This window comes from Drosophila nasuta, chromosome 2L (assembly GCF_023558535.2).
Source record: "Drosophila nasuta strain 15112-1781.00 chromosome 2L, ASM2355853v1, whole genome shotgun sequence".
Classification (NCBI taxonomy): Eukaryota; Metazoa; Arthropoda; class Insecta; order Diptera; family Drosophilidae; genus Drosophila; species Drosophila nasuta.
In genome coordinates this window covers 26,470,463-26,494,121 of record NC_083455.1, presented here as the reverse complement: position 1 = coordinate 26,494,121, position 23,659 = coordinate 26,470,463, and the positions used below count along the sequence as shown (strand labels likewise).

At 40.0% G+C, this 23,659-nt stretch overlaps 1 protein-coding gene and 1 long non-coding RNA gene across 2 annotated transcripts in view; one reads left to right on the top strand and one right to left on the bottom strand.

The window, feature by feature from the left end:
- LOC132791214 (uncharacterized) overlaps positions 1-23,659 on the top strand; it is a 145,374-nt gene that overhangs the window by 11,366 nt on the left and 110,349 nt on the right. The window contains exon 2 of the long non-coding RNA XR_009632880.1: positions 19,922-19,986. This is a non-coding gene — a long non-coding RNA (uncharacterized LOC132791214). The remainder of the gene's footprint in view (positions 1-19,921; positions 19,987-23,659) is intronic.
- Positions 2,221-2,908, bottom strand: LOC132791205 (uncharacterized). The gene has a single exon (XM_060800047.1). The coding sequence runs from the start codon at positions 2,788-2,790 to the stop codon at positions 2,236-2,238; it is 555 nt and encodes a 184-aa protein (XP_060656030.1). The 5' UTR covers positions 2,791-2,908; the 3' UTR covers positions 2,221-2,235.

Below are 23,659 nucleotides of genomic sequence, written 5' to 3'. Positions count from 1 at the left end.
AAAAGCAACGAGCAACGAAACGGAACGGAACAAAACTGCATAGTAATGACAAGAACTTTGCGCTAAACTTTTGCACTTTGACATCGCGGTTGGCCCCACCAGGTGCACTACAGTGAACCACAGTGAACACCGCACTGCACCCACAATTGGCACGCTTTATGCGGCGGCAGTTGTAAATATTTAATAACTACATTAATAACAGCAGCAATGACATCGACAACAACACCAACTGAGAGCAACAATCATAATAACACGCGCTGTGTTTTTGCGATTGCAATTTGCCAAGCAATAAAAACTACCGTTTGAGCCACGTTTTGGCCACGTTTTGGCCTGCCTGCCAATGGTATGAATTGAATGAATGTCATTAATTTGACAACAGCAACCGTTAAATCAGCAATTCAATCACCTCCAACCACAGCAACAACAATCGCTCCGGTGACAAAAGAAACGGTTCTCGATTCTCAGTTCAGTTTAGTTTTTATTTTTTGTTGTATTTGGTGCCTTTTGTTTCTGTGAGTGTGTGTGTCTGGCGGCGTGAGTCTTAAATTACCAACCTTGCCACAATTTTCAATGCGCATTCGCATTCGAATTTGTTTGCAGTAATTGGCCAGCAAAACAGGGAACTCTGACGACTGTCGCTGCAGTTAGCTGCAGCTTGAAGCTTGAAGTTTCAGTTACTGCTGCTGGCTGCTGCTTACCGCACCCATCAGCAACAGTTGCTGCTGTCGCTGCACCACCCAAGCATTCATCGTTCGCCTTTTGCCTTTCAACTTCTGTTACAGGTGTCTCTCTCTCTTCAGTTGGTCGATCGTCTGAGCCAACATTGCTACCCAAGTTGTGCTGGCTGCCGTGTCAATGACAGTTCAATGTGCTCGCGATTTGTTGCTGGGGATGTTGTTGCTGTTGTTGTTACTTTGGCTGCTTGCTGGCAACAGTTGTCGCACATGCAAATCGTGACTGTTGGCCAACCGACGTCCATCACAAGTTGCCAAACAAACTTGCCAGTCAGTCAGTCAGTCAAGTCAGACGAGAGGCAGCTCAGTTGATCTCATGCCACGTATACACGATGTTCTAGTTGACGATCAAAGTTCCTAACTAATAATGATCTAAGTATTTTAATTATATCCCTAGTTTTATTTACTTTATCTTACTTGATTACTTCACTTTCACTTTATTCGGTTTTGTGCATTATTGCAACACGTATACGCCGTGTAAACACAATTCAGACTAAGAGGTGCTCAGTTAGTGGCTGGCTTTGTAATTTTTCTTACGTCTTTTTGGTAGTTGAAATGCGAGTGATTTGCTTAAGACATTTTGATTGATTATTTTTCATGCGGTGCGGTGCATGCGCCAAAAAAACGCGACGACAAAACTGCGAAAAGCACTTCCCTCCGCCTCCTCCTCCTCCTAACACGCCTTGACGTTGCGTTCTCCTTTAAATCGCCTCGCAATGCTTCCTCAAGTTTTTGGCCTGTCAAAATCGCGCTCTGTGGCCACCAAAGCAGGCGTTAAACAACTTCGGTTTTGTTTTTTTTGGCCAAGTCATGCGCACAAAAGTCGCTCGCTTTTATTAATTATTTTGACCCAGAAATTGTTGTTCGATTTGTGTGTTAAGTATGATTATATATGTATGCATATGTATGTGTATCGGAATTGAGTTTGAGAGGCAGCAACGGAACGGAATCTCTGACGATCCAAGTGCGGATCTGTTCAGGGGGATCGGCGCGCGTTTGTTGTCAGTTAAATTTACCACCTGTGATGAATAACGTTACATTTTGTTGATTTGTTGTTTTTCATTGTTGTTGTTGTTGCTTATCGTGATTTATCGTATTTATAAAGTACCAGCGGAATCTGGCATCAGAATCATTTGGCTACATTACGACTTTTGCCTTTGCGCCATGCCCACATAAAGTTGATTACTCAGGTGTCTGAGTGCGTGTTTCCTCTCTCCCTCCCTCTTCTCTTTCTGTGTTTGTGTATGGGGGCCATGTACCGTTAATTAATTTGCAAGTTGTGTTTGAATTTGTTTACTAATGCACTACATAAAGAGTTTATTTCTGTTTGGCTGCAGGATAAACATATAAATACAACATATTGGATTACAAATTTTAATTTGATTGAATTTCGGGCATTATCCATCAGGTGTTATACATTGCCAATTTAGTTGTGCGTTAATCAAGGTAAAATCAAGTATTAAACAAAAACAAAAAATGGTCGTAATTAAGTCATCATCTCTTATATTTTTGGCTTCTCGCCTAGCTTCAGCTTCGAGAACTGGGAACGAGATCGAGTTTGTGCTCTTGATGTGGCACTGTTTGGCACAATTGTTGCACGGGATGAGGGCGGTGCTCGTGGCAGATTTGGTGAAGCCGTTGCCGATGGCCTTGCATCCATTTGTCGCCGCTTGATGGCGACTTTTTGGCGATTTGTCGCCAGCTGGAGAGGAATGTCTTTTGTCTCCTGTGTCTGCTCCGCAGTTGCGGGCATAATTGCAGGTTGCTCACGTCGCATGCAAGGCGAAGGTGCCGCTGGATTGATGCCATGCGAACTGATGCTGCGTCTTAAAGCTTCGAGCTGTTGTTGAGCCTCCAAGTTGGTCTCACGCATCAGCGTTGTAATCCTATCGCGATCACTTTGCTCCTGTGCCAATTGACCTCGTTGCTGCTCGCGAATCTGCTCGAACTCCTGCCAAAAGGATTGGCTAATGCGACGCGTGTTGCGATTGAGTTCACGCCGCAGAGCTTGCACCATTTGTGGATCGCGGGGCAACTTGTCAATGCTCTTGGACATGGTTGAAATTTTGATGCAGCTCGCGATGCGTCAGAAAGGAATCTGAATCTCAGTATTAATATAATGTGTGTGTGTGTCATACATATGATGTCCGCATGACGTTTCACACTGTGGGCAGTTGATCGATGTGAGTTTTCTAATTGCTCCGCCGCCAACTTTCTTCTTAATTGTGGCGAGAAAAATGAGGCCCGTATCGAAATGGCATGAAAAGCACAACAACACACATGTCAGTCTGCAAAGAGAGGAGAGAGACGAGAGAAATTGTTTGTAAGAATCATGCGATAGAAGCTTGAAATCTCTGGCCCAATTGGGCTTTTGGGCCAAAACAATGGAGCCAAAACGATTGTCTTTGATATAATCGAAGCAACCTCCACTTCACTCCACTGCAGTCGAGTTGAGTCGACTCCAGTCGAGTCCATTTAGCCGAAATGAAAACAAAATTGCCAACAGCGCCGCCTCCTTTTTGTTTTTTGTGTGTTTCCTGGGCCAAGAAGCGACCCCCGCTGTGCACTTGTCGAAGCCAAAAGTTCAACGATTGCCTCCGACTGTTTTAAATGCGGCTACCTAACCAAAGCAGGCACAAGCCGAATCCCCAATCCCCAATCCGTTGCCGTTGCCGTATATCCACAATTTATCCTTTATGGCTTTTGTTTCTGCAGAAGTGAAAACAAAAGATTGTCATCGACGAGCGAGCTGAACGAGCCGAGCGGAGACTGAGTCTTTGGCTGTTGCCTTACTTCTGACTACTTTTGCATAAGATCACCAGCTCCTTGATAGTGTGCAAACATATATACATAAACAAACTACAAGCTACATAATAAGCGGGATATATATGGTATATTCCTATATTTATATATCTGTGATATGACTGATCACCCTAATTGGGTGAAAGTGCTTAGAAAGTGTGACAGTAGTGTGAGTAGTGTGGTCCAAAAAGCACAGCAAAGCAAAGCTCTCTCATCATTACGATACCCCCTGTCAAATCAATATCGATGGCCTTTACCTATACCTGTAGCTATATATAACATACATCACCCGCATATATAGGCATCCTCAGCAATCAGCCAGCTAGCAAAACGACGACTTGACTACACACAACAATGGTCCATCTCTTCACCTCTTGGTCTTGGTCTTATACGTTTGTCCATCTGTGTGAGAGATATTCCCAGGCCGGGCAAGAAAACTAGAACTCAAAATCATACATCACAAGCAATTACCGGCTAAAATGCGGCAGAGTGAGCTTCAACAACAACAACAACAACAACAACAACGACTAACCTTGGCCGCTAGTGAGGAAAAGAGAAAAAGGCAGCAACAACACCGGCGCAAACAAACACAAGCAAACAAGAAAAAAAAAATAATAAAAATATATAAGAGTGGGCTGTTGTTATTATTGTTGCTGTTAATACACTTTGAACATTGCCAGGCATATCGATTGGAATGTATTGAAGAATTCTAAAGGGTATTTTATAAAGTTGAAAGTCTTTAGCTTATAGCGAGACTTTCTTCATACTCAACTTATTATATTTAATCACATATTGAAGTGATTTCTCTTACTAAAATATAAAATGAAGTAGACTTTAAAGTGTATTTGATATTCGTTAAACTGAGTTTATAGATTGGCTTCGTTGTTGCTGTTTTGTTGCGATGTTGTGTATGCCGCGCATGCATCATCATACCATCATCCCATTATCACATACCACAAGCCAAGCCAAGAAAAGAGATGGCAAGGCAAGGCAAGGCTGCCTGGTGGTGGCTGCGGCTGCGATTTTGTGGCTGCTGCTCCTCCTTTTGGCTGACCGACTGTGCGCGGCACTTGAATGCTCGGCATGAAATAAATCGCGTGTTTATTGTGCCAACGGCGATCGCTTCAATGTTGCACATGAAAATTGAACGCAATAGAATGCCACTAATCGATCGAAGCGAAGCTCAAGACTCAAGACTGAGCCTCTGCTTTGCTCTACTCTGCTCTTGTCTTTCTCACTCCCTCTTGGATGCCGCTAGCAACAAAATGAAATGTTTCAAGTTCAAATGCAAGGTGCGGAACTGTTGGCCAGAGAGAGGAGTGCCAGACTGATTGGACGGCCTGGACAGCTCAGCTGGCTGGCTGGCTCTCTGTCTGTCTGTGGAGACTGGCGCAAGCAATCTTAAAATAATCTAAACGATTTGGCGAAAATCACGTTGCCGTCGCCATCGCAATCGCCATCGTCGTCGCGGCATTGGCATCCACCTGTTACTTCGAGCTCATTTTTAATGCCTACTCCCCCCTCTAGGCCCCGCTCCACCCCCACAGCCCAAAATGAGGGAACGATGGGAGAGGGAAGGGGGAAGGCCAAGGCAAGTCTGGAGCGGCGGCATTGAGAGCAAATTGCAAAAGCCAAATTCAACGAATGCCGGCGCACAGTTTGGCATTAATAATGAAGCGCAATCAACTGACGGCCGCCGGCCGTTGGATGACTCCAACTGCTGACTCTGCTGTTGACTGCCTGAATGGCTGACTGAATGCTTGAATGGTTGAATGCTTGCTTGGCTGCTTCAATGTATGGCCAGGTGAGGGTGCCTTGATACGTACCATTGGCATTGGCATTGCACAGATTAAACATTTTTCCAACACAATGCATAATTTCTCGCTGCTGGGCTCGTTATTCGTTATATGTGGTTGCTTCTTGCTGGTGTTATTCTAAACGGCTTTTAGACAAAAGCATCTCAGTCCAGTCAGTCAGTGCTGCCCGCTGCTCACGCTGCCAATCAATCAATCACGCCGAGATCTGAACTGAACCCAGTCGAGTCGCCTAGTCATCTGAGCATCTGCCGACGCCATCAACGTTGTACCCGGAGCGCGTTCTCTCTTTGGTCAAGTGTAATGGTTTTGTCATGATGCAGCATTTAAGCTGCCGCCGCTGATTGATGCGGCGTTCGTTCGTTCGTTCGTCTGTTCCACAAGAAAGTGCCAGTTAGGAATTTCACACCACACCACACTGAACGAATGATCACCACCAGCAGAAGCAGCAGCATCACCAACTGGCCTCGCTATGGAAATTTTGTGTGTTTGCCACTTGTCAGTCAGTCAGCCAAAGAAGTCTTTAGTCAATTTTCTAGCAATCCCATCTCCCAAGTTCGTTGCCTAAGTCTTTTGTATGAAGCATGAAGTGCAGCTTTATTGCTTAGTCGTTAAAATTCATAAACGTTTCCAATTGAATTGCGACAATTTGAAACAACTTTTCCATTTGACTTCTCGTGTATTCATTTATCCTTAATTTGTAACAGACTTTCGGCTAACCAATTCTTGATTTGCATGCAATTTTTTTTGGAACTGGTTGAAGGCAGGCGAAATCAAATTGGAGCTACGAATGCCACCTGCAGGGCGGCATATCGAATCAGCGAAATCAAAGCTAAATTAATTGACGACAATTGTTGTGTGGCAAGTGGCCAAATTGTGTGGCAACATCAAAATCAACCACAGCCAGCAATTGTAACAACCGAGCGTAACAACAACAACGGCAAACGTCAATTGTCTAATCAACAAATTTAGTCAATAAATCGTAATTAATTAACGTTTGCCGCAACAGTCATTTTCTGGCATTGGCAGTTGCAACTAACTCAAAAGAGTATTTCCAATTTTGTTTTTTTTCTCGTCTCTGGAAATTCAAATTTGTGGCAAATGAAACGACAACAACAACGAGAGCAATTCGAAAAACAACAATTACAAAAGCAGCGAGCAAATATTCGTGAATTGCGACTAATTTTTAGTAGTGGAGCCAGCGAAAAACGTTAACAAAAATATTGGTAACAGCTAATCAGGCGCATATACGCCCCAAAAAAAGAGGTGTGTCCAGCAGGTGGTCATACTGTGTAAATGCTGTTGTTGTTGCTATTGTTGTTGTTGCTGCTGCTGTTGTTGATAACATCGTTGCAATGTGTTTATTGTCAAAAAATTGACTTGCAATCCACGAACAACCTTTTCGATCCTATTCAAGTCAAAAGACTTAGGCAACGAACTTGCTGCCGATTTAGCTTTTGAAAGTTTTTAAGAAATATTTTTGTGCATATAGAACAAATTAGCAGGTCTCTTGTTGCCTTAACTTTATCTTCGAAGTTACGCAACATGTGTCGCTCTAATAGCGATATTGATTTTCGCTGTGATAATGAGAATATTTTTGAAGGATTTTCGCTATTGATATTCAGGCATTTCCGTTAAGGAATTCAACGAATTTCGGACAGCTCATCAGCTGCTGCCTTGGCTTATATCACACTCTACAATTGGCTGTAAAGAACTTTTAATTAATAATGCTTAATGGCTCAATGGCTGATGCTTAATGCTCATGATATATGTGTGTACTGACATCGAACTCTACTGTGGCCAGATCAAAGGCACCTCAAAAACCGCAGCCCCAACTTGGCAGTTAATCAAATTAATTGTATAGAAAATCAACATGTTGATTTCGAACGTCGTCAATAAAAAGCAACGAATAATAATCACAATCGAAACGAATTATGGTATAGATATGTGTATTATTATTACTATTATTATTATGCATATTCAAGGCCTCCCCCCCCAAAACCCTTACTACAACAGTTGTGCAACAGTTGAGTTTCTTTTGTATTTGGTATCTTTTTGAGTTTTGTAGTTTCTGCGTGTTTATATTCTTGGAAGCGCATTATTTAACCGCAGCGCTGAACTAAAAACGAAAATTGGCCAAAAACGAGGCAAATAAATCACCAAAACACACACACACACACACACACTCACATATCGGATTTTGGGGGTAGAATCATTGACAGCGCGCCGGAAGATTTCATTGTTTCCCAATGGGTCCCAAATGGCGACGACGACGACGACGACGTTGGCAACGGCAACTTCTTGGTATTTTATTAAGCCACACAAATCAAAAAGCAAAGGCATTCAGCACAACACAAAAAAGAACCAATACGATAAAGCAGGAAAACAAAAAAATCAAATATATATATTTATACACAGACATACACTATACACTTATATATATATAAAGAAGCCTTCGTGCGGTAACTTGACTCATGAATTTGGATGCTTAATTCTACTTAAACTCTGTCTGGCCTTTTTGTTCGCTTTTAAATGCCTTTCATATTGGGGTCTGAAATCCGAATCCGAATTCGAATCCGAGAGACGCGACGATGCTGCCGCCGCGATTAGCTGGGCAAACAAGTGTTAAAGTTGTGGCAGCCACTGCTGGAGATACGGCAGCTGTGCTGTGCTGCGATGGCGGTGGCTGAAGAGGTGGTGCATGAGATGGTGGCGATGGCAGTGGGTGCACTGATTGCTGCTGTGCCGCTCCTCTAAGTGAGAAACAAAACAAAGTTAAGCAAACGTTTCTTTTGCTTTGTTGTTTTCGCTTTTTTTTGTACTTCTTTCTTTTTCGAGTTGCCGCATTTGTTTTATGGCCATTTTTGGGTAGCTTCTTTTTTTTGTAGTCGCATTGCATTGTGCAATACGATTTTTGCTTTGTTTTATAATGCGCTGCTATTTATTTGGTTACATTCAAAGACAGACATTTGTTGCGTAATTTCTTCTTTGCTAAATTAATCCTTGACAAAAGGCTTTAAAGTGAAATGCTTTGCAGAAAATCCTTGAATTTGCTGGTTGAAAAATGTGCGTGAAGGAATTGTGAGATCAGAATTTTGTACTTCGATTCATTAGACTATTAAAAAGGATTGCATAACCTTTCATGAATGCGTTATTGCTGTCAAATTCTAACCTCTGATTTTGTTTGGGGAAGGGGTTTTGACTAAAACATTGCACCTGGTGAGATATTTGCATATCAGCAATCATTGTGCAGACTGTTCATGTCATTTGCAAAGCAGCTAATCCAATGGACAACAAACAACAGCAGAAAGGCAAAAGAGACCCCACCCCACTCTGTGCAGCAGCCCACACAATATAACACGGTAAAACAGTTAAAGCAACGCACACCCCTCTCAAGGAACTCTGTGTGTGAATGTGTCGAGTGTGTGTGTGTGTGTGTTGTCTGCCTGCCCAGTTTGTCTCTAATTTAATTTGCATTTTAACAACTTTTTGCGTGTGGCTTTGGCTTTGGCTTTGGCTCCTACTCCAAAAAAACGAAAAGACGAGAAAAAATGCCGTCCAAGAGAGTGGACAGCGGGCAACAAAAGGCGTGACTGCAACATGCGCCAAGTGCGTGAAACGCCAAAATAACACACAGCAACCTGCCAGTGGACCAAAAACTTACCTGCGGGCGCACCACGAAAGCCGCGCACAAATTAAATTAGTTTGAATAAACAGCGAGAGGTAACCAAAAAAAAAAACTAAAAAAGAATGAGAACAAAAAATACTCGTACATAATAAATGAACGAGGACGCGGGCGCAGCCTTTAAATGGCAATGCAACAGCAACAGCAGCAGCCACAAAATAATAAGAAGAAACGAGCCCCGAATCAAAGCCAGAGCAAAGGCAAAGGTAAAGGCAAAGCAAAGCTGAACCGAACCGAAGCGCAGCGAAGCGATGTGGAATGAGAAGCTTGAGGCTTTAGACACGGCAAAGAAGACGACGACGACGACAATAAGCTGAAGACCGCGAACGGAGACGAGAACTGTGGCAACTGTGGCAACTGTGAGCGAGGTTGCTGCGTGGGCGCATGCTTGCGCAGGTGATTTTAATCGCATGCCAGGAATCTGGCATAAACAGGTGAACCTCGTACCCAATGACGAAGGTAGCAACAGCAACAGCAACAACAATGAGAGCAGCAACAAAATTAAATCAGAGACCAGCAGAAAACGTTGCAGCTACGAAGAGTATTCGAAATGAGCTCGAGTCTGAAGTCTGAGCCTGAGCCAGGATGAAGCACGGCAAAAACGAAACGAAACGAAAATTGTAAATCACGAATTTTTGCTGCAAGATATGCAAAAGCGGCGCACATTTTGTAGCAAATTGAATTTTCAGCAGAAACCAAAAACGGCAGGGCAACAAGGCTAGGAGAAGGAACGAAGGGGAGGGGCAGGGGCAGGGGTGAAGCAGTCAGCGTTGTTGTTGTTGCTGTACGCCTTGTTAAAGGCGAAAAAATAAGAATCAGCGCGCTTGCGCATAAATTTCACAAAGAGCATTTGCAACTTGCGACAGGTTGCTGGTTGCTGGTTGCAGGCAGCAACAGCAACAGCAGCAGCCAACGAAAACAGTTCCCAGTTCTCTCAGTTCTCAGTTGCAACAGTTGCCCAGCTCCCAATCTGCATATACAAGCCATAAAGCAATTTCCATTGCTGGAGCACTACGAACGAAGCGACGTTCTAAAGTACACCCCACACCAAATCGAAAGAAAAACAAGTAAGAAAGCTACAGTCGAGTGCACTCGACTGTGAGATACCCGCTACCCATTTTGAATAAAAGAAATATATTTTGCGATAATTTTCTCAAAATATACCGAATATACTGCAAAAATACTAAAAATATACCAAATAGTATATTTGGTATATTGATATAGTACCGCATTCAAAATATACCATAGACGGCACAATATACCAGATTGTCATCTAAAGCAACAACCCTAGTAAGTAGACGTGTTTGCCCATACAAAAGTATTTCTTTAATAACTTCGACAATTTTCATCTGATCGCAACCAAATTTTCAGGAATCATAACTACTATAGTTATTATTATATATACCAAAATTCGCAACTCTAACTTTAAAATTACGCTTGTTACTCGATTTTTTTTGATTTTCGGGGGCGGAAGTGGGCGTGGCAAAAATTTGAAACAAACTTGATCTGCGTGCAAACATAACAAATGCTGTCGAAAAAAAAAATTATAGCTCTATCTCTTATAGTCTCTGAGATCAAGGTGTTCATACGGACGGACGGACAGACACACAGACACACAGACACACAGACGGACAGACGGACATGGCTAGATCGTCTCGGCTGTTAACGCTGATCAAGAATATATATACTTTATAGGGTCGGAGATGCCTCCTTCTACCTGTTACATACATTTCCTGCCGGCACAAAGTTATAATACCCTTCTACCCTATGGGTAGCGGGTATAAAAAATGCATTCAAGAACAGCTAGTTAAAGTCCTTTTGCAATGACAATGATGCAGATACCCTTTTACCAATAAGATCACCAACAATTGTTAAATTGCAGCTAAATTATTAATTGAATTAAACATGGATTGTGTTAAAAATCAAATTTATGTTTATCCCACAAAGGCAGCGACAAGTGCTGCATACCCGCTGTGAGTGTATAAAAAAAAGAGAAGCGATGCCCTTCCTAAAAGCAAGTTACGAGACCGCCAGTCGCAATTGGCAATGCAATGCAGTCACTGGGCGCTCACACAACCTTGATCCTTGTCAAGTGCAGCCTACAGCAGCAGCAGCAGCCACAGCAACAGCAACAGCAGCAACAACAGCCGCCAACAACTTTAATAAGTTCGCAGCTCTCGCAGATTTTTTTCAAGTTCTCTGTTCTGATTCTACGAGTTGAGTTCTACGCCTTGGCTTCAAGCCACGCATGCGTATTTTATTTACTTGATTTTTATGCAAATTTTTATTTTATTTGTTAAGGAAAATGCTCGAGCAGCAACAGCAGCAACAAAACGTAACAACAACGACGTATTCATTTCGTTGTTGTATGCAAAAAAAACGAAAAAAAAGAAACGAATCGAAAAGAAGGAAAAATTGTTATGGCTCGTCGTCGTCGTCGTCGTTGTCGTCGTGAGGGAAGGAAGGAGTCTTTGCAATGTTGTGGCAGTCTCATAGTTTCGTGGCTGTTACCATTTATAGCTGGCGGTTTTTTCGTTGCCAAATTAGTGAATTTACATGTTGAACAATGATCAATGTTTTGTTAACAAATGTTTGCTTTACAACGCTTGTTACATACGTTAACCAAGACTCATAACAACAAAGAGCACACAACAATCCAAAACAACAATGCCAACAGTTTCTCTTGCCACTCGGAAGCTGTGACGATGAGCATTTGGTTGCCCAACAACAAGTGTGTCGTGTGTGGGTGTGGGTGTGTGTCCTTCTTCACGTGAGCGGAGATTAGGTTTATATTCTATAAGAAATACTGCAGACTGCTTAAAATACTGAAATTGAATAGATCTCATTAAAATGGAGAGTAGTTTTTAAATTCTACTACAAATACTGCAGACTGTTTAAAATACTGAAATTGAAGAGATCTCATTATAACATTCTTTTCGTGCACCTCGATATCTGTGGCGATAAGCATTTGATTGGAGGTTTGTGTCGTTTTTCATATGAATGCAGAATAGTTTTTAGATTCTAACAAAAATACTACAGACTGTTTAAAATACTGAATAGATCTCATTAAACAATTATTTTCGCTATACCAAAATGATTAAACACGAATAGAATTCGTAAATTAAAACTTGTGCGTGCATCAGCTGGCATTCTCTCTGGCTAGCTGATCATGGATAATAGATAGACTGGTCCCATAACAAATTAATAATAGTCCTGGCATGGCAAATTAAAGTATCCCCGGCTACCCCCGCTACCCGCTAACCAGACAATATTGCTTCAAAGTAACAATGTGTCTAATGCAATTGTTTGCGTTATTGCCAAGGGCAGGTCATAGACCGGTAGCATGCAGCATTAGCAGCAGCAGCAGCAGGAGAGTTGGTAAACATTGTATCTATCAGCGGCAGTTGTCAGACGGACAAAGTTTACCGTCAAATTGCTAAAATAGCAAATAATGAAGCTGACAGCGTGGCGAGAGGCTGAGAACGATGAAAACGGACGATGACAAGGGATGATCCGGCAGTTAAGCTGCAACAGGGGCGGCAATTAAAACGGGGCGCAATATGCGCAACTTCCGCGCGGTCGCCAGGCGCAACTCTCCTCCCCTCCCCACCCCTCGTCACATCCTTGCAATGTTGTTACAGTCATCGCAGGGACATAAGCAACACTTTGAGTCGTGGGAACCGGGAGAGAGAGAGAGAGCAAAGAGGGAGTGGGAGAGACCTGAAGTGCCTGTTGGCGGTTTGACGATGCCGAGAAAAGATACATTTGTAGCCTGTGGCAGACAGCGAGCGTCTGTTGGCCATCAATTTGGTTGGTAATGCGTGTTGAGGGCTGCTCTCGACAGTGTGGGAGATGAAGGGAAGGAAGGAAGGAGAGGAGAGGAGAGCAGGGGAGTTTGTGCCGTGCTGCGCTTTAATTTCTCAATGCATATCTATGTATTATCCTTGGTTCTGGTCTCTCTGCCGTGCCACTTATTATCATCTGCATGGTGTTGTGGCGTGCCCAGGACCACTTGAGTTTTACAATCGAATTTTGGTGGTTCATCAATAGGCCTGCGGACTGACTGCTGATGGGAAGCGTTCCTTGTGAAGCTGAGCATATGCTTTTCCCTTGCATCCCCTTTGTCTGTCTGATCCGCACAGTGTTCTTAATGGCCACGCCGTGTGCACTATCAATTTGAATGGCCAATGGCATCTTCAATTTTTATGCATATTTGCAGTCGTCCAGTCACGTGCCGTCTTTGTAGGATTTTTGGCAGTCGTCGAGCTTTCTGTACCTGTCACAATCACACTTGGCGGCATGCTGCAGCATTGCAAATAATATAAATTAATATTTTTAGTCGAGACGAGTGTCGCCACCCCAAACTGGGTCTTCTTTGCCTTATGTGTGTTTTATTTGAGGTTTTTGTCTGTTTATGAGATTTGGTTTGTTGATACGATTGCCTAGGCTGGTTTCTAGATTTCGGTTTGCTTTTTGATGCTGCTCTTTAAGAAGGGATGACCCGAAATACACTGAAACTTCTAAAGGGTAACTGAAAGGGATATATAAGATAATTTTAGTGACAATGGAGATCAGACAAAAGACTTTTTATAATAACCTAAAGTTAAAAGGCAAAGAAATTTTAAAATTCAATAGAAAACTGAGTCTGTTGAGGTTGTTCAAAGGACTTTTAATAAAAAAAAGTTTGTAATTGACAAGTAAAGCTTATTCAAAATGTTTTATAATAAATGGCTATCAAAATAGAAAATGGCTTTTTAGAATAAAACAATTGCATCTCAAATTGCGTTCCGCTCCCTAATTTTGCTAAGTGCACAAGTTTTTGGCAAATATTTGCGAAATCCTTTTACGCCCCTGCATTGGATGACTTCAACAAATGTGGCTCGCTTCCGTTGCGTCTTAAAGACACGTGTCCGGATGACTGGCAACTGCCAACTAATAAAACTGCAGCGTGCAGATTTGTCAAAGATTTGAGCAAAACATGGGGCAAGGCACAAGGCAGGGATGAGGGCCACTTAATGTTGCCATTTACTGTCCGAAAAGTGCGAGAGGGGATTGTGTTATTCCCCCGTTTGCCAATTGGAAGCTGCCACTGTCAATGGGGAGTTGATGAGCCGCATTAGTGCAAATTGTTGTGGGTGTCAGCGCCAGGCAGAGGCAAAGGCTTCCCTGGAGGCATATCGAATGCTGCGAGAGAGCACTTGATACATTTTGTAGGCAGCAAATCATTAAAATAAATTAAATGCAGTGTGTGGAGGTGGAGATGCTGGCCAAAGAGGGCAAACCGAAAGAGAAGCCAATAACTAAAGGTGACAACTAATGCTGTCCAGGGAAACTTTATGTACCCAGACATAGACATAGATATAGCGATGGAGAGCCAGACTTGGCTCAGTCGCATAAACAAAGGCATTAGACGTCAGCTGAAGCGACGCAAAGTTGATTGGTGTCAGCCATAAAGTTGCCACGTCTCCTGCTGCATTCGCATCCTTCTGGCGCCAAAGGCTTTTGATGTGATGGCTGCCGCTGTGTCGGCGTCGGGCGTCAGAGATTGAGATGGAGACGCCTGATCTTGGTACTTCGTTAGATACGCAGGCGTTGATGGACATCTTGTCGCTAGCTCCGCTTGACCAGCCAGAAAAGTGTCATATATAGAGTCAGTCCGTCAGTCAGTCAGCTAGTCAGCGGCATGTGCAAAAGCGGCCTGGCGTCAAATGGTGCTTAGCGGCACCCACTCGGGTCTCTCTTTCTCTCTCTCTGTCTCTGGACCAAGCCCGACCGACACAGGCTCCTCCAGCTCATTTGCATGGAAATGTGCGCGGGTGTTGGCCCAGACCCAGGCGCAAATAGAGAAGAAAACGAAAAATAGACAGACAATGCAGGAAACCTATTGTCTTTTGGGGTCTGGCTGCAAAATATGCAAAGCTAAAATTTATGAGAAATTAAAGTAAATTTATTGCATTGCATTTTGTGGACCTCGTCTCGTCGCAACACTTTCTGCAGTCCATGTTGTCCCTTTGCTGATTGTTGTGATCGATGGATGCTATGCTCAAGTTTTCTAGATAACTTTCTCTCCTGTTGAATATAATAACAAACATAAAAGTTGAACCAACAAATTTAAATGGATTTCACAGCTGATAACTAAGTTTTTCTCTTTTCTTTTTATTAGGAAGTTCTAATTAAAGAAACTATTCTGTTATCATATTATTAAAGTGTATTTCAACTTCTTTATAAATCTTACAACTTTCTCTAACACATACAAGTTATAGTAAACGTAACTTGAAATGTCAAAAGCGTAGGCACTTAAAATGCCAGAGATTCAAGTCGACCAATGAAATTAGGTAATAAGCTGGCCATATAGAAACACATTTATATGCAGTCCAGTCCAAGTGCAACTCACTTTTCATTTTCAAATGGCAACGGCAAGTGCTGTGCTATGCTGTGCAGACGACGTTGCCGTTGCACAGAGTTGTCTTGTGGCCAGACTTAAAGGCAGTTATAATTTATAAGGCTGAGACCCAGCCAGACAGACGACCATAAAAGTCCTGGACTCGCCGGCCTGCAGGCGGCTCTGTCAGTCGGACTGTCAATTGAGCGCAACACTTCGAGGCAGAAAAAAAAAATAAGCGAGCGCAAACAAAGCCACAAATCGGACATGCGGACACTAAAATGAATTGAAACTAATATGCCAAAGTGAGTGGAGCAACAGCCTCTGACAATGGCTTCATGATTCTAAAGACAGCGCCACGGGCCGATCGCAAGACGAAAACGAACGAAACGAAACGAAAACATTGTTGTTGTCCAACAAAAACTAAACCTACTGAATCAGGCTAAAGGATACATGCAATGAATGCGCAGTGGACACAAACTATGCATGATTACCTAATGCCATAAGCAATAAGTAAGAAAGATACAGTCGAGTGTGCTCGACTGTGAGATACGCGCTACCCATTGAGATTAAAATAATTAACTATATTAATTGACTATATTAAAAAATACTAAAAATATACTAAATCTTAAATACTATATTTGGTATATTGATGTAGGGCTGCATTAAAAATATACCATATTGATGTAGTATTAGTTTTAATATATACCATATACCGCAAAAATACTAAAAATATACCAAATGTTATATATCGTGAAGTGAATAAAGGCAAAATAATGCAGTACTATTTTTTGAATATACCAAATTAATATACCTGAAAAATATTAAAAATATACTAAATGGTATATACCATATGTACTACATTGATATTGATGTAGGACTGCATTAAAAATATACCATAATGATGTAGTATTAGTTTTAATGTGTACCATATTAATGTACTGCAAAAATACTATAAAATATACCAAATTTTACATTTAGTATATTGATATAGTACTACATTAAAATATATGAAGGAGTGAAACAAAGCAAAATAATGCGGTACTCTTTTTGAAATATACCAAATTAATATACCTAAAAATGCACCAGATCTTATATTTGGTATATTGATATAGTACTCTATTTAAAATATACCATTGTGAGCAAAATATACTAGATATGGAATCGTTTTTGCCCATGCTAAAGTATATCTTTAATAACTTCTACAATTTTAATTTGATCGAAACCAACTAGAAAGACTGCGAAGTTTGTTGACTTGAGTAGAAAAACGATTAGCGAGAAAGAAGCGTTCAATCGATCAATTTATCATAGCGTATTTTATATTCGACTTGCCGAATTAAACAGTTCCTGCTTGTTATCGCCGCATTTTGAGTTGATTTATTGTCAGCTGATATAAATCATTTAAAAATTTACCATGCAATGCGAGCGAGCGAGCGAATTGCACTTTTAATTATGCGGAGCCAAACAAAAGTGTCACGAATGCCAAGCAGGCATAAATTAATTGAAAATCAATTAGCCACTAGTTGGGGCGCCGCAGCAACTGCAACTGCAACTCAAACTGCAGGCTGCTCAATAAAATGCCATTAAACGCATGCATTGAGCCATTGAATTATTGTCAACTGCCAATTGGCAAATGGTTGGCAATTGGCCACCAATCCAAGACGACATTTATGGCAAAATGTGATTATTAATAATGCGCCAAGAGGTGGATAAAAACAAACTTCCAGAGTGTCATTGACTAGTTGATGCTCTGCAATGTATTCAATAAATTTATTGGTTAATGAATTATTTTCATTCTTTGTTAAGTATTTGTTTAAAGCTTAGCTTGAGTTTATTTGTTTACAGGGTATACAAAGGGGACAAATAAATTGTTTGTGCCGCAGGTGAAATATAAATGTGAGGAGTGTGTGTGAGTAAATACTTATGTACGACTTTACTTTTTATCATCTAGTGTTAGTTCGATTTCATTCGAGTTGTATGCACGAGAGTAGATAAGTATTTATGACTGGACCAACAAATTCAAAGTGCATTGCTGTGTATGACCAATAAAATGTGATATTTGGCTCTTTGCATATGAGGTAAACTTGCTGTTCGTATTTATTAATTAGAAAAGAAAAAAAACCTGCAACGTTCCCAATACCGCCTTTAAGAGTGTCTTGTATATAATTTTAGTTGCAGTCTCTTTACCACAGACGTTGAGGTGTTAATTGCACAGTGGGTAGCACCACAGTGCTCCTATTTTGTTGTTGTTATTTTTTATTTGGGTGGATTGCCCGCCGGTTGCAGTTGTGTTGAATCGATTGAAAGTGTGAAATTGCTAAGCAATTGTGATTGTTGGTCTCTTGAGTGTATATCGATTGTCGAATGTGTTTTTTCGGGTGTTTTTTCTGGACCATATTGGCAATTGGCAAATTACGTCAGGTGTTCAAAGTGCATTGGGGTTTATGATTTGTGTGTGTGCTGATTAGTTGTGGGTGTGGTTCAATGATTGGCCACGTTAACATATTGTGAGTACGATTAGACGGCAGTCAAGTGGTTGTGTGATGTGATGCAATGTTAATTAATGTAAGATTTATGAGATTTTCTTTCTCTTATCATCATCATTTTGCTTACCGAATCCCGTAGCAATCTTCCTCCTCTCACTTAGAATATTTATAACATTTTAGAGACAAAGACGATGGCATTTTTTTCTTGGTTTGTTTTTTGGTTTAAGCCAAAAGGTTAAGCAAATGCAAATACAATTTATGCCCATACTTCGGGAGTCTTTAGCGACATCATTAAAATGCTTCACATTTGCCAATGCCAAGAAAGTACTTGAAAATTTTCAAATTAATTCATTTTAATAAATCCAAAAGCAAAGCTTAAGCAACGGCCCAAAATCGAAGCCAATGGCTTCTTCCGCATTGGCACAAGACAGAGATATTTAAACAAAAGGTGGACCAGAAAACTTACTCTCTCTCTCTTTCACCTCTCCTCACCTGGACATGAATTGCATCCATATTCGTTCCGTTGGGGAAATTCGGTTACAGATTTATGTAAATTTGGAGCATGACACACACGGTATGCCACTGAGCACGGGACAACAACAAGGGATTGTAGCTGAAGCTGTGTGCTCTCCTAAAATCTGCTGACTGCCGATTGGAGGTCAAAGTGAATCACGCTTTCCTACATGACCATTAGCAGATTTTTGTGCCCAGGTCTGCTGGAGCGTGCAGCGGCATGCGAAATTAATTTACTTTAGTTATATAGAGTCAGCGCTGAATCTCTATGCAACTATGCACCTGGCTGCCAATTAGCGTAAATATTAAAGATTCCATAAGATCCACGCCTCCCACTTCTCTCTCTCCCCCTCCTTTCAATTCTCTCTCTAACTTTCCAAAAAGCGACAGGTTCCAGATTCTTGGCGCGCTTTGTGTGCAATAAAAATTGCCATTTTCATAATTGCTAAAGCAGATGGTGCCAGAAATGTCGCCTAATTGGCTGTGGTGGCGGCCAAAGAACTCCAGTGATAAGCCCCAAGTCTAACTGCAGAACAATAGAACGATCCCAACACAGCCAGAACAGAACCACAGAGCCTCAGCCTGTTGCCTGCCTTTTATACCCGCTATGGGTAGGTTAGAAGGGTATTATAACTTTGTGCATTTTGTTGTGAGTTGATGAAATTTGTAAAAGTTTATAAATAATTATTTTTGTATGAGATAAACGCCTACTTCCTACTGATATTAAATGGTTTTTCTGAAAATTTGGTATATTTTGCACTCTGTGGTATATTTTGAATGCAGTAGTATATTCTATATTTGGTATATTTTGCACTTTATGGTACATTTAAAATGTATTACTATATTAATATAACAATTATAACTTTTGGTATATTTTTAGTATTTCTTGGTATATTAATTTGGTATATATTTTGGTATTAATACCACATGTTATTCAAAATCACTCACATTCGAGCACACTTGACATTTAGTATATTTTTCAGTATTTTTACGGTATATTAATTTGGTATATTTTAAAATGAATACCACATTGTTTTGCTTTTATTTAAAATGAGTAGCGGGTATCTCAAAGTCGAGCACACACTTAGCTTTCTTGTTCTTTTTCCTCACTGCTTGGCTTGGCAATATTTTGCGCTGCGTTTCTTTGGCTGCCAAACGAGCTACTATATCATTTATCAGATGTAAGTTCCATGCTTGTTGGTGGCATTGTCATTGCTATTTAATACCCTCACCGAAAGTTTGTTTTACAAAACTAAATGGTATATAAACAATTATGATTTAACTTACCGAAACTAATAAAATATTGTACCATAAAATTAGTGGAACTGCAAAAAAAAACTTGTACATTTTTTGCTCATTTTGTTAGAGGGTTTAAACATTGTCATAAATAGCTTAGTTCTTGTTGGTTTTATTTAGCTTTTTACTATTATTATTATTACTGTTATTGTAGTCGGAATTGTTGTCTGCACTGTGTTAACATGATCTTTTATTACGACTCTTTGCAGCGTTCGTTTTGTGGTGCCTCTGACTCTGACTTTCGGTTGCCAAGAGTACTAACTACTGCCACCAGGTAAGTTTATATACCGCTAATAATGGTCATTTAAGTTGATATTCCCCTCGACCCAGACTGCTATTATTTTGTGTAGTATTTTTTTTACCAATATTGTGACGATGGCGTGGCTATGATAACAGCGTAGAGCAGTTAAGAGCTAAAGCGCTTCAAGAGATCATGAGCAATGCCAAATGCATTTTGATTTCATTTGCAAGTAAAAATTTGTAAAACGCGATTTTTGAATTTGTTCGGCAATTTGCTGCTTAATTGACAAAACACACTATGACGGCGACTGACTGACCAACAACCAGCGGCGTTTTTCTGTAGTTGTACTCGGACAACACACGTTTGCTACACACAAACATACAGACAATCTCGAAAACTATACCAACTAATAAAATCATGTGCATATGCAACAAATAGTGGCAGACAAACTGCAGAGACCCCAATGAGTCACCCGAAAGCCGAGCAAAAGCTCTTGGCCCAGACAGCTGCGCAGACAGACTCTGCGCCCCAGTTAGTTGGTGAACGGAAGCGAGGGGAAAAGGGTGGGGAAACGTAAAGTGATCTGTCTGGTGCTACGGGGCGTGTTACTGCTATTCCTCTATGCAAAAATATCGCATAAACTTATGTGTTATGTATGTAGAAAATGTGCAACAATTTTTGAACAAACATGCAGAGCGCGCTTTGAGGCAAATATTCGTTTGTTGTAAAAGACAACATGCAAAGTGCCTTTAGGTATGTTAGGGTGTTATAACATCAATGAGATTTGTTGTATTTTCAATAATACGAAAAACAATCGATGCAGTTTGTGATATAATTGATTTTATTTGACACTAAAATAGCAGTCTTCTTTTTATGGTGATTAGAAATTCGCCTTCATTATTCTTTATTCACTGATATACCGATGTATAAGCATGAATATTATATATGGCTTTTCCAAACTTTTTGGAAAATGCAGCTTTCGTTTTTTCCATGGATGATATTGGACAACCACCTTTGCAATTGCAACACTCTGCATCGCATTTTTTACCGCAGCACAGAAATCTTTTGCCCGTTGGTTTCTCAAGAGAATCGCCGCAAAGTGGAACTTTGCACACTAATCTGTCCCAGAAATGATTCTTTTTGGCACCTAGGAAATCCATGCAACGATCACTTCGATTTGTTAATGAAAATATAAATGCCTGTGGGTTACAGCAAGGGTAATCTTTCTCTTCAGTTTCGCAGCGTAGCATTGATAAACTTAAGGTCAGCCATATGATGACTATAAAACAAGTGTGTCTCATTGTAGATACAAAATAATAGAAACTAAAGCACTTCTTATTATAGCTTGTTATGTATAAGATATGAAAAACTAAGTGTGGCAAAATTGTTAACTTTATTAGTTGCATGCAGATCAAATTTTTTCATGCCTTGGCATATTTGAATTTCTTATGGAATGTTTTGCTTCACAAGGGAAACGAATTACTATAGTCAACAGCAGTTTAGATGTTTATTGACTGTTTAAAATGGTAATTGATTGAGTGAGCTAAAAAGAATTAGATTATATTAACTGCCTATGTGTTGTGTGTGTTTCAAAAATAAAACGAATTCCTTCGAAGAAGACTTTTAAGCAATCCTATGTAAAAGGTAAAACGCACACTAAAATTTGATTATTTATATCGAAAGTTTTGTGAATTCATTCGAAGAAGACTTTCAAGCAATCTTATTTAGACATCTATATAATGTCGAAGGCATAGTAAAAGATTTGCTGAACTACTTACAACATGTTCAAGTTTAGGTATCGCGATTAATTTGCTTGCATCTTGCACATTATCGAGCAAAATCGCTAATCATTATCGTAATCCATCATATTTAGATTTTATTTGACACTAAAATAGAAATTCGTTTTTGTTTTGTTTTAACAATCGCGTTGGTTACATTAATTGTATACAATACCGCGTTTATTATTCTTTACTCACTGAAATACCGATGTATAAGCATGAATATTATATATGAGGTCTTTAAACTTTTTGGCAAGCGCAGCTTGCGTTTCTGCCATGGATGATACTGGGCATCCACCTTTGCAATTGCAACACCCTATACCGCAATCTTTACCGCAGCACGAAAATATTCTGCCCGTTGGTTTTTCAAGTGAATCGCCGCAAAGTTGCACTTTGCACACCGATCTGTCCCAGAAATGATTCTTTTTGGCACCTAGGAAGTCCATGCAACGATCATCTTCATAAGATAATGAAAATATAAATGACTGTGGATTACAGCAAGGGTAATCTTTCTTCTCAGTCTTGCAGCACAGCATTGATAAACTTAAGGCGAGCCATAGAAAGGCTATAAAACAAGTGTGTCTCATTGTAGATACCAAAGAATATAAACTAAAGCTCTTCTAATTACAGCTTGTGTATAAAATATCAAAAATTAAGTGTGGCAAATTTGTTAACCTTATTAGTTGCTTGCAGATCGAATTTTGCATGCTTTGGCTTTGTTATCTTTAAATTTCTTATGGAATGTGTTCTTTCACAAGGGAAACAAATTGCTATAGTCAACAGAAATTAAGGTATTATTGACTGTTTTAAATGCAAATTAAATGTGTTAGGTAAATACGATTAGATTATATTAATTGCCGATTTGTTTTGTGTATTTCAAAGTAAAACGAATTCTTTTGAAGCAGACTTTAAAGCAATCCTATACAATAGGTAAAAAGGACACTAAAATTTGATTATATAAATCGAAAGCTATATGAATTCATTCAAAGGAGAATAAAAAGCAATCTAAACTAGACTTCGTTATAATGTTGAAGTCAGAGTTGAAGATTGACTTAGATACTCACAACATATTTAAGTATAAGTATCGCGATTAATTCGCACACTAATCATTATCCTAATGCATTGTAGGCATCACATTTTGATTTAATTTAACAATAAAATAGAAATTCATTCTTTTTTTTTTTATTTCATCAATCGCGTTGGTTACATTAATTTTATACAATACCGCGTTTCTTATTCTTCATTGACTTAGATGCCGATGTATAAGCATGAATATTAAATATGGCTTTTCCCATTTTTTTTGGCAAACGCAGTTTGCGTTTCTTTCATGGATGATACTGGGCATCCACCTTTGCAATTACAACACTCTGCATCGCAATCTTTACCGCAGCACGGAAATCTTCTGCCCGTTGGTTTCTCAAGAGACTTGCCACAAAGTGACACTTTGCACACTAATCTGTCATAGAAATGATACTTTTTCGATCCCAGGAAATCCATGCAGCGATCTTTTCGATTTGTTATTGAAAAAATAAATGACTGTGGACTACAGCAAGGGAAGTCAGTCTCGCAGCGTAGCATTGATATATTTAAGGTAAGCCATAGAAAGGCTATAAAACAAGTGTGTGTCATTGTAGATACAAAATTAAACAACTAAATTTATTTATATTGTTGCTTCTTATATAGAAAGTATTTTGAATTAAGTGTGTTAATTGCAATATTTGCATGCAGATCGAATTTTGTACGCTTTGTTGTCTTTAAATTCTTTATGGAATGTTTTGTTGCATAAGAGAAAGAAATTACTATACTCAATAGTAATTTAGGTGTAAGAGGTGAAGAGTATACTAAGCTTAGATTATATGAACAGCCTATTTCTTTTGAGTGTTTCAAAAGCAAAACCAATTCTTTTTTAAAAGACTTTAGAGCAATCC